The sequence below is a fragment of the Nerophis lumbriciformis genome, linkage group LG07, assembly GCF_033978685.3.
Source record: "Nerophis lumbriciformis linkage group LG07, RoL_Nlum_v2.1, whole genome shotgun sequence".
Taxonomy (NCBI): domain Eukaryota; kingdom Metazoa; phylum Chordata; class Actinopteri; order Syngnathiformes; family Syngnathidae; genus Nerophis; species Nerophis lumbriciformis.
Window position 1 is genome coordinate 19,961,366 of NC_084554.2, and position 16,415 is coordinate 19,977,780.

Consider the following 16,415-nt stretch of genomic DNA (forward strand, 5'->3'; position numbering starts at 1 on the left):
TTTATTAGTAGATTGCACAGTACAGTACATATTCCGTACAATTGACCACTAAATGGTAGCACCCGAATAAGTTTTTCCAACTTGTTTAAGTCGGGGTCTACGTAAATCAATTCATGGTACAAATATATACTATCATCATAATACAGTCATCCCACAAGTTAATCATCAGAGTATATACATTGAATTATTTACATTATTTACAATCCGGGGGGTGGGATGAGGAGGGTTTGGTTGATATCAGCACTTCCATATTGATGTGGCATAGCAGGAGAATGAGTTAAGACCTTTGTTAGATCGGAATCTGGGTTTAACGTGGTTTGTGGAGCTCCCCCTGGTGTTGTGGTTATGGCGGTCATTTACGTTATGGAAGTAGTTTGACATGTACAAACCCCGTTTCCATATGAGTTGCGAAATTGTGTTAGATGTAAATATAAACGGAATACAATGATTTGCAAATTCCTTTCAACCCATATTCAATTGAATGCACTACAAAGACAAGATATTTGATGTTCAAACTCATAAACTTTATTTTTTTTTTGGCAAATAATAATTAACTTAGAATTTCATGGCTGCAACACATGCCAAAGTAGTTGAGAAAGGGCATGTTCACCACTGTGTTACATGGCCTTTCCTTTTAACAACACTCAGTAAACGTTTGGGAACTGAGGAGACACATTTTTTAAGATTCTCAGGTGGAATTCTTTCCCATTCTTGCTTGATGTACAGCTTAAGTTGTTCAACAGTCCGGGGGTCTCCGTTGTGGTATTTTAGTCTTCATAATGCGCCACACATTTTCAATGGGAGACAGGTCTGAACTACAGACAGGCCAGTCTAGTACCCGCACTCTTTTACTATGAAGCCACGTTGATGTAACACGTGGCTTGGCATTGTCTTGCTGAAATAAGCAGGCGTCCATGGTAACGTTGCTTGGATGGCAACGTGTGTTGCTCCAAAACCTGTATGTACCTTTCAGCATTAATGGCGCCTTCACAGATGTGTAAGTTACCCATGTCTTGGGCACTAATACACCCCCATACCATCACAGATGCTGGCTTTTCAACTTTGCGCCTATAACAATCCGGATGGTTCTTTTCCTCTTTGGTCCGGAGGACACGACGTCCACAGTTTCCAAAAACAATTTGAAATGTGGACTCGTCAGACCACAGAACACTTTTCCACTTTGTATCAGTCCATCTTAGATGAGCTCAGGCCCAGCGAAGCCAACGGCGTTTCTGGGTGTTGTTGATAAACGGTTTTCGCCTTGCATAGGAGAGTTTTAACTTGCATGTACAGATGTAGCAACCAACTGTAGTTACTGACAGTGAGTTTCTGAAGTGTTCCTGAGCCCATGTGGTGATATCCTTTACACACTGATGTCGCTTGTTGATGCAGTACAGTCTGAGGGATCGAAGGTCACGGACTTAGCTGCTTACGTGCAGTGATTTCTCCAGATTCTCTGAACCCTTTGATGATATTACGGACCGTAGATGGTGAAATCCCTAAATTCCTTGCAATAGCTGGTTGAGAAATGTTTTTCTTAAACTGTTCAACAATTTGCTCACGCATTTGTTGACAAAGTGGTGACCCTCGCCCCATCCTTGATTGTGAATGACTGAGCATTTCATGGAATCTACTTTTATACCCAATCATGGCACCCACCTGTTCCCAATTTGCCTGTTCACCTGTGGGATGTTCCAAATAAGTGTTTGATGAGCATTCTTCAACTTTATCAGTATTTATTGCCACCTTTCCCAACTTCTTTGTCACGTGTTGCTGGCATCAAATTTTAAAGTTAATGATTATTTGCAAAAAAAAAAAAAGTTTATCAGTTTGAACATCAAATATGTTGTCTTTGTAGCATATTCAACTGAATATGGGTTGAAAATGATTTGCAAATCATTGTATTCCGTTTATATTTACATCTAACATAATTTCCCAACTCATATGGAAACAGGGTTTGTACTTCGGTATCAGGGAGGTGTAGCGGATTTTATAGACTAGGCTCAGTGCAAGTTGTTTTACTCTGTCCTTCACCCTGAGCCAGCCCACTTTGGAGAAGTGGGTTGGAGTGAGGTGTGATTTGGGGTGGAGGTCTAAAAGTAACCTGACTAGCTTATTCTGGGATGTTTGGAGTCTAGATTTGAGGGTTTTGGAGGTGCTAGGGTACCAGGAGGTGCAAGCGTAATCGAAAAAGGGTTGAACGAGAGTTCCCGCTAGAATCTTCAAGGTGCTTTTGTTGACCAGAGAGGAGATTCTGTAGAGAAATCTCATTCGTTGGTTGACCTTTCTGATTACATTGGTTGCCATTTTATCACAGGAAAGATTAGCCTCTAGAATGGAACCTAGGTAGGTGACCTCATCTTTCTTGGTGATAACAATGTCACCCACTTTTATAGTGAAGTCACTGACTTTTTTAAGATTGATTTGGGACCCAAATAGGATGGATTCCGTTTTACCTAAGTGTATGGATAGTTTATTGTCAGCGAGCCAGGTGCAAATACTAAGGAGTTCAGCACAGAGGATTTTTTCCACCTGTGACTTGTCCTTGCCGGACACCAGCAGGGCTGAGTCATTGATTGATTGAGACTTTTATTAGCAGGTTGCACAGTGAAGTACATATTCCGTACAATTGACCACTGAAAAAACCCAAGTAAGTTTTTCAACTTGTTTAAGTCAGGGTCCACTTAAATTGATTCATGATACAGATATATACTATCAGATATATACTATCATCATAATACAGTCATCACACAAGATAATCCTCAGGGTATATACATTGAATTATTTACATTATTTACAATCCGGGGTGTGGGATGTGGAGCTTCATAGCAAAGGTTGTTAATACTTATGTACAGTACATTTAATGTCTTAGTTATATTTTTAATAGATTTGCAAACATTTCTAAAAAAAAAACAAAAAAAACATTGTCATTATTATTTATTAGATGTGTGTAGAATTTTGAGGACAAAAATAAATGTATTCTATTTTGGAATAGGGCTGTAACATAATTAAATGTAGAAAAAGTGAAACACTGAATACTTTTGGAATACACTGTACAAAATACACTTGATGATTATAATTTTTATCATATTTTGTAGATTCAGAAGAAAGATTAGTGCACGGCACATATACAAGTTGTATCATTATTGTAGTCAAAACACTCAAGTAAATTATCCCAGCAGCTCTGTTAGATATTAATATTAGATATATTATCTGAGAACTCAGCGTCTTCTGCAAAGGCTTTTGTTTTTGGTTGATTATTTATTTTGTCAGGGTACACATTTTAATAAAAATAATAACCCTGTTATATAAGACAGGTTGGCGGAAAACATGGTTGCCTCAGGAGGTAGAGAGGGAGGGTTTCAAATTTGACTGTGCATTAAATATGTGATAATTAAATCAATTTTTTTTTCCTGCTATGCAAAATACAAATGTCTACTACAGAGGACACTTGTTCACAGAGGACTGTGAAAAAACAAGAATATAAATTTGATGTTTAAGGTTTATTATCGTCATTTTCCATATGTTTCAATCGGTGAACGAACAACTAAAATACTTGAACGTACATTATCATGTTTCTGAACAAAGTCAAAAAGTAAACGTGCAGGCAGTTTTGATTAGGTCAACAACCACTTATGTCGACGTCAGCCAGTCAAGTTAAGGGGCATCAACATAAATGTGTTCCACTGTAAATATTATGTCCATCAATAAATGATCGTTACTTTTAATGTTTGAATGGAAAGAACAACTTTGCCTTTGTGTAATGTACATTGTTTTATTATTGACATATTCTGTGTATGTAGTGATTATGTACTTTATGCTTTGATATTGTCATATTGATATTATTAAAATTCATACATTATGTTTTGATATTGATTTCACGTTAATACATTGTTTCGATATTCATACTTCACATCGACATAGATGATGGAAAGATGGCAGCAAAATGTATTTTGACAACACATCTTGCTCAAATATTCTGTTTAGTGTACACTAAGCTGCACATAATGTAATACAAGTACATGTGATGTCGTACATAATACGTTTCATTGTACTTTTGTTCAGTCGCAGTTAAAAGTACAACTTTTATAAGTTGTCGTTTTTATTGTGACAGTGCTTGTAATTAACATTGTTGTTGTCGTCCAATTAGCAATCAGACCAACGTGCGTCGTATGCACACCGCCATCAAGCTGAACGAAGTCGTGGTCAACAAGTCACAAGGAGCTCACCTGGTTCTCCTCAACATGCCTGGACCACCCAAAAACCGAGGGGGAGATGAAAATTGTATCCTTTATCTGGTAACTTATACATCAAAACCTGTTTATTTACGTAATTATCCAGGTGTCGACCCACTATGACTAAAGGTTGCCTCCATTTTTAATTCAACTAAAGAGTCCACTTAAGAGGCTTTCTTGTCCTGATTACAAACCAGGGACAGGTGTGTTGCCAAGTAGGGATAGGTGTGGGAGCCAGCACTCTCAACAAAAATAAGAGCACTGGGTGGGAAATAAAACAAAATACAAAAAACTAAAAAGTCATGACATGTTCATTTAGAAAAGAAAACACAGCACTTAGTTGGATTACCTTGAAATTAAGCACTATACGGGTTTCTACTCAAATAGTTCCGTTTGGTACATAAATACCGTATTTTTCGGACTATAAGTCGCAGTTTTTTTTTTAGTTTAGGGTGCGACTTATACTCCGGAGCGACTTATGTGTGAAAGTATTAACACATTACCGTAAAATATCAAATAATATTATTTATCTCATTCACGTAAGAGACTAGACGTATAAGATTTCATGGGATTTAACGATTAGGAGTGAGAGATTGTTTGGTAAACGTATAGCATGTTCTATATGTTATAGTTATTTGAATGACTCTTACCATAATATGTTACGTTAACATACCAGTCACATTCTCAGTTGGTTATTTATGCCTCATATAATGTACACTTATTCAGCCTGTTGTACACTATTCTTTATTTATTTTAAATTGCCTTTCAAATGTCTATTCTTGGTGTTGGGTTTTAACAAATACATTTCCCCCAAAAATGCGACTTATACTCCAGTGCGACTTATATGTGGTTTTTTCCTTCTTTATTATGCATTTTCGGCCGGTGCGACTTATACTCCGCAGCGACTTATTGTCCGAATAATACGATACTGTTTTCAAATTGGAGGAACAGAAAATGCTTATAAGGTCACGTGTTTACTCGCTAAAGGAATAACAGCCGTTGGCTAATAGGAGCCATGGCCAGTGATGGTGCCAAGGAGAAGCTAGAGCTTGAACATCCTCATCCACGGTTCAAGTGTCCTGTTGGCAAAACTTAGTCATCCTGGTAAAATATGTCAACACTGACAAGTATATCAAATTAAAGCAGTGTGCCGCCATTGTTTAGTAAATATTACAAACTATCAACCAATTTTATGAATAAGAACGGTGGATCAGGACCTGATGAGTAGGTTGACATAAACAAGTTGTCAACGTAACTGGGACCGACTTTAGTAGACTAGAGAACTGCAACAACAGAACCAATGTTGTAAATCATCAAGGAGCAAACTACTACCGTATTTTCCGGACTATAAGGCGCACTTAAAATCCTTTTTCCCCCCTCAAAACTCGACAGTGCGCCTTATAACCCGGTGCGCCTAATGTAAGGAATAAGTTTGGTTGTGCTTACCCACCTCGAAGCAATTTTATTTGGTACATGGTGTAATGATAAGTGTGACCAGTATATGGCAGTCAAACATAAGAGATAAGTGTAGGCTGCACTATGATGGCAATATGACTCAAGTAAACAACACTAACATTTTATATGTTCCATTGAAAATGTAGAACATTACACACGGCGCTCAAAAATCTATCAAAATGTTTTAGTACGACTTTGGTAAGCTATGAAGCCGCACCGCTTGATGGATTGTACTGTGCTTCAACATACGGGTATTATATTATTATGGTGTGTGTGTAAGGTAAGACATTATCTGGCGTTTTGTTTTGCAATACTTTGCAAAAGCAACTTTTCTTACCTTCTGGTACCTGCTGATCTGTATTTGGGATCTGCATAAATCCTGAAAAATTGCGCGCGTCTGCCTTTGTAGTCCGTGACGACACCGTAGTCGATAGGCTTCTTCTTTTTCTCTATCTTCATGTTATGGGACATTAGTCCTCCGCTGTTGCCATTTTTTAATATAAAGTAGTGTAAATTTCTTACTTATATCTGTCAGTAAACTCGCCATGAAAGCGCTAAAACATACCGGTGTAGTGAGTTTACATTATCCACCCAAGGAACTTTTGTTATTAGAGAGTTCCGGTCGGACGGTTTTTCACGGGACACATTTCCGGTGTGTCTCGGAAATGTGGAACGAGGAGATGCTGCTCCGTTATTGATTTAAGTAAAGTCTGAATGTCATTGAACCGGTTAGCTCCATCTTTTGACGGAGAAAAAACGCTGTCGAAGGTGAGCCACGTAAATAAGACCGCCCATCCGGAAGTGACTGTCAGAAAGCGGCTTGAAGATGATCTGTAAAACATAATCTATGCAACATTTTGACCAAAGAACCACCATTAAATGTTATGTAGACCACAAGGAAGTCTTTTACATTTAGAAAAACTATTATAATATGACTCCTTTAATGCGCCCTATAATCCGGTGCGCCTTATATATAACAAAAAATAAAAAATAAACCTTTCATCGGCTATGGTCCGGAAAATACTATTTTAGGTATGTAATATTATATATTTTTTTAAGAATTGTATTTAGTAACAGTTCGCCGTTTTTTACATGTTCTTTGAACAAACATTCGATATGTTTTAGCAAAAGCCAAGTAGTCTGCTGGAAATGAGGGAAAGCGCCACTCATGTCTTGTATTTTGTATCATTACTGTACTTAAAGTGAACTTTAGGTGAATACAGTATGTACAGTATCAACCTGTGATGATGGTGCATTCTCACACTCTACTTATATCTATAAATATTATTCATCCTTTATTAAATTCTCATAGAACTGGATTTATCACAGCTGAACCGTTTAGTTCAGATCTGGGCAAATTAAGGCCCAGGGGCCAAATATGGCCCGTTAAGCTTTTCAATCTGGCCCACCGGACATTAACAAATAATTTTTTTACATCTTTGAGATGGAAACTTTAGCTGTCATTATGATGAGCAGTGATGTTTTTAAATGACCGTAAGTCTTGAACTATACAAAGTATTTATATAGTTGGAATTTGCGCTTTTGCATGATATACTAGTTACTATGGTAATCTAATTAGTTACTATGGTGATCTAAGTCACAGCAGCTCAGACGAGGCACCAAGCAGTGTTGGTGGGGAGCGTTTCCACAGAGTGTTTCCAGAGCGGCCAGCCTGAAATTCGAGTGTCAGGGACAGACGCGGAAGGAGATTTTTACAACAAAGTGATATATCAGATATATCAGATTTTAGTTTTTCTTTTACCCTTCGCGTTCATATTTTGCTGTGTTTGTTGCATTTTTATTGTGTTACGCTTGATTGTAAATTATGTCGATCGAGAGGGGCTGTCCATATTCAGTGTTTTATCATTCATAGTTAATATTGTAAATCCCACATTCTTTATTTTCATGTACATTCTGGGTGTCTCATTCAGTAAAAAAAAAAATTAAATTCCATTCCGTTTTTCAAGGTGGTCTGTCATAACGTTTTTAGCATTCAATCAGATATTACTGTGAGGTTTTTGTATAAGTGTTCCTAAAAATAGATATACCGGCCCCCCAGACACATTTTTTCCCCTAAATTTGGCCCCCGAGTCCAAATAATTGCCCAGGCCTGGTTTAGTTTGTCCTAAAGACCTCTGACCTCTCATCCAGGCACTCACCACTTCATGCTCACAGACTAGGAAGGGCGGCTAAAGTCTGAGAGGACGGTGCAGGATTCAAAGTGTTTGAGTATATTGAGTACACGTTTGTTTTGATGAATCAACAGCGACCATACAAGCTGATGAAGAGAGTTATGGGGTTATTTGATCACATGTGTAGTATTTATTAGAAATAGGATTATGTTGACAAGCTAATATTATTTAATGTCATCCTTCACCACGCTCTCAGATATGGAGTTCTTGGAGGTTCTCTTAGAAGGCTTGAATCGAGTCCTGCTGGTCCGAGGTGGCGGCCGTGAGGTCATCACCATCTACTCTTAGAAAGGTTGGCGCCCCTCTGATGTGAGGAATTACAGTCAGCGGGGATTTACGTCCCGGACAGGAAGTTAGCGATGTTATGATGGATCCATGCAAGGTCAGCAGGACCTCCAACAACAGAGACGGTTCCTGCGCCGAGAAAACAGAAATAGACACTTTATATTTTTATCCATCGCGTTACTATGTTACGTTTCACTTTCTTGTTGTGTTCCACCTCGTCGTTTTCCTGACACTTTTCTCCACCCAAACGTTCACGCTCACAAAACAAGTACAGTATGTCAGGCTCCCGCATGTTCACACAGTTCTTTGTTTAAAACATGGTTGGATGGCGCTATCTGCAGGTGAAAATATGCTGCAGATTAGAATCCAGCAGAGGGCGCTGTCTCACAAGTTAATTTATTCAACCTTTGCATTAGGAAGATGCTTTAACAAGACGTGATGTTTGTAAGTACACCTTTTTTTAAATACTGTATTCATATTTAATAGGTACAATATTGTATACATATTTAGTAAGTACAATACTGTGTATATATATATATATATATAATTGAAATACTGTATACACATTTAAAAAGTACAATATTGTATACATATTTGATAAGTACAATACTGTATACATGTCATTCTTTGCTAATGTATAAAACTTGTTTTAAGAACAGTGAGAGGCGTATTTAAATAAAACGTTTTTAGGACTTTTTTTTTTTTTTTTTGGAGGGTGGGGAGGGTAATCTAGGTACAGTAGGGAAGGGATTTATATGGCCCCATTTCTGGGTGGATCTCGCATGAGGGGTGTTAATCATTTTGCAATGCAGTCTGCTGAAAATGAGGGAAAGCGGCACTCTACATAGCAACTTACGTTGAGGTCAAAGTTGAGATTGCCGCAAAACACATTTTTAAAAAATCCTCTTCCTGCTGAGCATAATCCACAAGCAAGGATCTTGTCAGTTATATATTTCACATATTTTAGTCTTTCCAGAACATTCTGAAGCATTATGCATAACATTTTTAGCTTTTTTGTGTGTGTTTTATTGTTGTATTCACGCACACAAAATAACTTGTTCAATCGCGGCGTTCCATGTAGTAGTACTACTTGCTTGTAGTAGTAACACTACTTGCTTGTAGTAGTAGTAGTACTACTTGGAAAGCAATGTAGTAGACAAGTACATTATGCATAATGTCAGCACTTCAGTTGGACTAATTATATTTTGGCTAATATTTATATAGTGTTTTTTTTCCCAAAGTAATATTTTATTAGTTTGAGCACACGACAGAATCAAATCAACACAATCTCAAAATGTAGTAGTACAGTAGGAGAAAGTGCCAAAAAAATGGAAATATCAAAGTCATGCGGTGACATTTTGGAATATGCAAAGAAAAATGAGCTGCAGGCAGAATTTTGAACAATGAATGATAAACATTTTGTCAGCTAACACGAACTTCATGAATTTCATTTTCACTTACATTTCATTGGTTTTAGTATAGAAACATCTATTTTTCAGTGTGTCAACTTGTTAGGAAGCCAAGAAAATACTCAAAAATACTTGTGATGTTTGCAAAATGTTTCTTTGCCATTCATATCCTCGCAGTTTCTTTCAGTTAAGTATCATATTTTTTATTAAGTCCTATTTCCTTGCAATTTTTTTAGTCTGGTGGTCATATTGACTTCATATTGTGTGTTGTTTGTTGTGTTTTTCTTCAGTTGTTGTGTAATCACATTGTCACACACTCTAGTGCAGGAGGGTCTAAACTTTTTTCACCCCAAAAAAAGTATCTTTGCTACATGAAATTAGTTTATAAAATAAGTTATTTCAGTTATTGATAAACTGAAACATATCTGTTGTTGTGTTATTGCTGATAAAGTTAAATTAAGAAAGGATAAAATGCACTTTGGACCCTACTGCTTTAGTGTGAACTTGTGTGTGTAAATTTGTATCAATCGAGGCAGGAAGGAAGTTTATGAAGATGAATCTATTTGACTTTTAGTTGTCCAACTCACTTTTTACTAAATATTCATGCCATGTTGTTAAGAACTGACATTTTTAATCTTCCTTTGTTGCTTTTAGCCTCACGTGGAAGAAATAAAAACTGTTTAGTTAAAAAAAAAGGAGCCCCAACCCAAATTATATAAGTGTATTTTTGTCTTTAATTGTGTTGCCGAGCTCAATGGCACTCAAACGTCATCAGATATTTATCATAAACAAAAAAACAGGAATATGATATCTACCTCAAAAGGCAAATCAGAAACTCACTGACACATTTTGTTTCACCAAAAAGGGAAAAGGAATTAGAAAAGTCTAGAAGGCGATGAAAAAGTGTGTTTGTGTGCGTGTGTGTGAATGTGCAAATGTGTGTGTCTTTGTGTATCTGTGTGCGGCCTTACAGTCACAGGCTGTGAAGGAAATCACATTGTGTGGGAGCATACAGAAATATTATAGTATCTTTGTTATTAAATTATATTTGTGCCTCAAGTAAATATTAAAAAAGTGCTGAAATCAAAGTCGAAGTTGTCTGTCTGTTCTTCTAACAAGAATATATAAATGTATATGAATGTACATAAAATACTTGTTTGTATTTTATTTTTGATGTTTTTATTTCAGTTATTTCCTTTATTTTTCTAAAGCACATATATATTTGTAGTTTTTCCATATTTTGGAGTCTATAAATAAACATTGTGGTGTTTTTTTTTGGGCATAACTGAACAGAAATGTAAAAGTTATTTTCGTCTCTGTTTTTTAACTTGACGTGAAAGTTGTGCATCAGTTTGTCATGCAGCGCACTGCCATCTACTGGTTAGCTGTAATAATTACATTTAGACTACAATACATATTACTACAACTTTTATGTTTGTTTTTTAAACACTTTATCTTAAGTAACAAAGTAAAATTCTAACATACTATAATATATACTACAATGCAGAGGTGGGACCAAGTCATTGTTTTGCAAGTCACAAGTAAGTCTCAAGTCTTTGCCCTCAAGTCCGAGTCAAGACAGGCAAGCCCCGAGTCAAGTCCAAAGTCAAGACTGGAAAGTCTCAAGTCAAGTCCTAAGTCCTGCATTTTGAGTTTCGAGTCCTTTCAAGTCCTTTTAACCACAGACTAATATATTAACACAGATTGTGTATGCTTTTCAAACACTGTATTTATTTATTAAAACAAGTGCATTTTAAATTGCAGGAAAGAAAATTGTGCTGACATTGCACTTTATAATAGCACTATTAACCAGTCATTTTAAACATTAACTCATTCCTTTACAGAACAAACACATTGAAAAATAAAGTGCAAATGTACTTATTTGTACAAAAGTGTTAACATTGAAAAAACATGACATATACGTCAACATAACAAAAAAGTTGTACTTTTTATATGTCAGGGCCCTATGCTGCATTGCATTTGCAAAAGACCAAATTAGCCAAGAGTCTGTCAGTCATTTGTGCACGATGGGGGCGTAGTATGATGCCACCATGGCTGAAAACTCGCTCCACTGGAGCACTGGAGGCAGGCACTGCCAAGACTCTCATGGCCACTCGGAACAGTGAAGGAAGAGTCTTCATGTTCAATGCCCAGAACAAAAGGGGGGAGAGAGTTGTTTTGGGTTGGTGCACTACTTGTAAGTGTATCTTGTGTTTTTTATGTTGATTTAATTAAAAAAAGAAAAAGAAAAATTATTTCTTGTGCGGCCCGATACCAATCGATCCACGGACCAGTACCGGGCCACGGCCCGGTGGTTGGGGACCACTGAGGTAAACAACCAACAGTATGTCAGAAAGCTAGCTAAAACGGTACACATATTCATAATATAGTATACATTTTAACTGACCTTTATTTTACTATTTTTGTCTTTTTTTAGGTGGCTAAAATACGCGGTGCTGCTGACCGCCGTCTAACGTTACGTGTGATATATTGACTAACGTAACCCTGCTTAAAAAAAAATCACTGATCAAAAAGTATGAATAAGGTAGTGAACTGCAACAGATTCCCGTGTTTGCAATAACGTTATAACGTTAGCAGTGAGTTTACAGCCTCACTGATTTAACTACACAGCAAATAAAAGTCACGTTACTTAGCCAATAAACGTTATCTTACATTAAAAACTTACCCTTCTTTGTGCAACTTCAAATGCCGGACGAAGTTGGAAGTTGTTTCCTCTCCATCAGTAATTTTCGAACCGCATGTGTTGCATACTGCAAACCGTTTTGTGTTGACCACCTTGTAATTTTTATACCCAAACAAAATTATTTTAGGTATCATTTTTTGTTCACTGGCGTGTGGTTTGGACATGTCTTCTTCGTTGGTTGTCCTGCAATTTGATTGGATGAATGCTGTGTGATGAAAACAAAGTAGATCTAATTTGATTGGCTGTTGTACTGAGACCACACCAGCTGACACACGCAACGCTGATAGACAAGTACACGATGAAAAATACGGAGCGCTCCCGAATAACTTTTTCATCTTTGGGTTTTGGGGAAAGTAGCAAGTCATGTCAAGTCATGTCAATTCAAAAGGCTCAAGTCCAAGTGAAGTCACAAGTCATTGATGTTAAAGTCTAAGTCGAGTTAAGTCTTTTTACATTTTGTCAAGTCGAGTCTAAAGTCATCAAATTCATGACTCGAGTCTGACTCGAGTCCAAGTCATGTGACTCGAGTCCACACCTCTGCTACAATGTATATACTATCGACTACATGTGTTACATAACCTCAGGTTTCACGAGGTACACATGTACGTTATGCTATTAATGTAGAACGACAGGATTACTCTAACAACAAAGTGCTCTTTACATGTCCTTTAGGGCCCTCTAGTGGCCAAAATGGGCTAAGCATTGGGTTGGGCGATACTGCAAATACACGTCCATACTGATACCAATACTTTTTAGTTGATAATTTTTTCAAACTCATTGTATGAGTTTTATGATTATTTGTTGATCACGATTACAATAACAATAAAACAGATATTTATTTTCGGCAAAAAAATATTTCATCAACACGCCTATTTGTAAACATAAAAAGAATACCATAAATAATATTTATGAAATAAAATTGTGTGAAATACAGCAACTATATAATATGTGATATAACAGGTATTTGTTCAAATAAAGAAGTTACCTAAAAATCAATCTCGTCAATCGTCACGTACGCTACTATCGATTTGATTGATCTGCCCCACGTAGAAATGATTGTGTTGATAATTTTAGATTACAGGTGGATGATAAAAAAATATGCCATGTATTAATATGATGTCAAATATACGAATGTATATAAAATTAAAGTTAATACTCGCTCCGTTAGTTAAATTAGATCCGGAAACTGAAGCGTTAAACAAGAGCAGGAAAAAGAAACAAATGTACCACACTAAAGTACCGTCTCTGACCTTATAGTAAAAGCTATTACGTCAACCACTACTTATATGATTATACTTGTTTTCGACTCTAAAATGAATACTTAGTTATAATAACCAAATAAACAATTTAAAATGTGTGTTACACGTTTTGGACAAACTAATGAACCTGAATGAGGGATTTGGCGAGTGTGTGATTTTATTGTGAAAAGTCGGCAAAAGCATGATCCGGTGAATGACACGCAACTTGACAAGCAGTTGAAAGCCGCAGCATCGCTTCGTCCGCTGCAGAATCTCGGAAGCAGAACAAAATCGACTTCTTGTCACGTTTAGCACATTTTTGTTTCGTTTTTATTCCATTTCGCGCGTTGTGACGACATTTTGAGTTCTAGCAGGAGTTGGAAGCCGTACAGGTGCTGACACAGCAGGACGCCGCAATGGTGCGTTTAAGTGTCGCTTTTAACCACCGGCGATGACGTCAGAGTGTCCGTTTTCTGCCCCGGTAAATATCCCGGTGGGCTGAGGCGATGCTGCACAGCGGGTGCTCGGTTGCAGGTGCATGGCCCAGCTGACGTCACAGCCGACGTGACAGCTAGACCGCCAGCATGCTTCCCGGTGTCGGCGTGTTCGGAAGCAGTTTGACCGCCAGAGTCGTCATTCCGCTGCTGAAGCACGAAGGATTTTCCGTGAAAGCTCTGTGGGCTCACACGCAAGAGGAGGCGGAGGAGCTCGCCAAGGACATGGACGTCCCGTTTTTTACCAACCGGATCGATGACGTGCTGCTGCATCAGGACGTCGACCTGGTTTGCATCAACCTTCCGCCGCCTCTGACGCGCCAGATCGCCGTTAAAACGTTGGGTGAGTGGCGGGGAACATTGGGAGAGGGGGGGAGGGGATGCCGCCGCTGCATCCCGGTGATGATGATGTTGATGACATGAAACATCATGGAGCTTCTTGTTGGCCCAAAGTCTATGAATATTCATGATATGCAAATATTTAAAATAACCTGACTTGACACACAAGTTAGTACAGTTTATTTTACACAATATTTACAGTATACACTTTATACTACGAGTACACATTCTCCAAATATCCCTATACAAATTCTACAAGTAAAAACATTGCAAGTACTCATTTGCAAGTACACGTTCTACAAGTAAACATACTACAAGTATACAAATATTCTTACCGCCGGGTATATATTATCCGCATGCCTCGTTTTACCGCCGGGTCAAACTCGTTTCGCAGAATAATTCATAAGCATATGCCTCGTTCAAACTCGTCACGTCACGTCAAGGCATCATTTTCCAAAATGGAGGAGGCTAATTTCGATAATTTAAAATCGCATAAAGGGAAGAAGAGAAAGAGCTATTCAATAGGATTTAAGGTCCAAGCTATTGAATATGCTAAAAAGAACAGTAAGCAGCTATGTTTTATTAATATAGCTGCGTGTGTCAAATATGAGTCATTAAATGACTCCTGCCTCATGGTGGTAGAGGGCGCTAGTGATCCCAGGGATCATTCTGGCGACTACTCGGCTGCAGAAGAAGTGACAACAAGCAGCAACAGTTAGCAGCGATCGTTTATTTTTTCCTCTCGCCAGGATTACATATCTAAAATAAAACCGTTTTCTAAACTGGACTTTCAATCGAAGCAGGAGGTAATAATTAAAGGAAGATCTCCATCGAGACAGAGAGACTTTTAAAACTGAAGAAAGATAAGCAAGACTTCTATAAACAAGTTATCCATGCTTTTATTCAGAAGGAGCGGCGCATGGACTTCATTTATAAGTAAAGGTAAGCCCATAATAAAGTTTTTTTTTATTAAATGTGCTTTTCATGATGGTATCCTTACATCACACTCAAATTTATAAGCGCAGGCCTAAATTTACCGCATGCCTTTGGTAAGCGGCGGAGTGAGAAGAGGTTTTAAATTAATTACCGCCCCGGCGCGAATTCAAGGAAATAATATACACATTCGACAACTCCAAGTACACGTTCTGCAAGTATACAAATACTCTTATACAAATTCTGCAGGTACACATACTGCAAGTACACATTATGTACTACAAGTGCACATACAACATGTACACATACAAGTACAAAAATATTATTATACACATTCTACAAGTACATATACTGTAAGTACATATTCTACAAGTACACAAATACTCATACACTTTCTACAAGAACACATACTGCTAGTTATCATACCACAAGTACACATACTGCAAGAACACATACGAGTAAACATACCGATACTACAAGTACAAATTCTACAAGTACATGTACTACAAGTACACACACTACAAGTACACATACTACATGTTCATATACTACATGTACACATGCTACTAATACATACTGCAAGCGCACACACTGTTAGTACACATACTGTAATTACACGTACTGCAAGTACACAGATATTCTTATACACATTCAACAAGTACAAGTACACATTCTGCAAGTATACAAATACTCTTATACAAATTATGCAAGTACACATACTACAGGTACACATACTATACAAGTACACAAATATTATTATACACATTCTACAAGTACATATACTGTAAGTACAAATTCTACAAGTACACAAATACTCGTATACACTTTCTATCAGAACACATACTGCTAGTTATCATACTACAAGTATACACACTGCAAGATCACATACGAGTAAACATACTACAAGTGCACATATTACAAGTACATGCACTACAAGTACACATGTTCACGTACTCCATGCACACATACGACTAATACATACTGCAAGCGCACACACTGCTAGTACACATGCTGTAATTACACGTACTGCAAGTACACATACTGCAAGTACACAGATATTTTTACACACATTCTACAGGAACACATACTTATAAGTACATATACTATGAGTACACATTCTATAAGAACACA

General features: G+C 37.4%; 2 protein-coding genes across 9 annotated transcripts in view; both read left to right on the forward strand.

The window, feature by feature from the left end:
- slc12a7b (solute carrier family 12 member 7b) overlaps window positions 1–10,664 on the forward strand; it is a 155,593-nt gene extending 144,929 nt beyond the window's left edge. For all 8 annotated transcript variants that reach the window (XM_061965710.2, XM_061965709.2, XM_072913471.1 and 5 more), the window contains 2 exons: window positions 4,151–4,284; window positions 8,079–10,664. In XM_061965710.2, the coding sequence (XP_061821694.1) occupies window positions 4,151–4,284; window positions 8,079–8,170 (226 nt within the window). In that variant the 3' untranslated portion in view covers window positions 8,171–10,664. The remainder of the gene's footprint in view (window positions 1–4,150; window positions 4,285–8,078) is intronic.
- Window positions 10,665–13,756: 3,092 nt separating this feature from the next.
- The window catches only part of gfod1 (glucose-fructose oxidoreductase domain containing 1), a 54,713-nt gene continuing 52,054 nt past the window's right edge, over window positions 13,757–16,415 (forward strand). Inside the window, exon 1 of the mRNA XM_061964768.2 lies at window positions 13,757–14,355. Within this exon, the coding sequence (XP_061820752.1) occupies window positions 14,103–14,355 (253 nt within the window). The 5' untranslated portion in view covers window positions 13,757–14,102. The remainder of the gene's footprint in view (window positions 14,356–16,415) is intronic.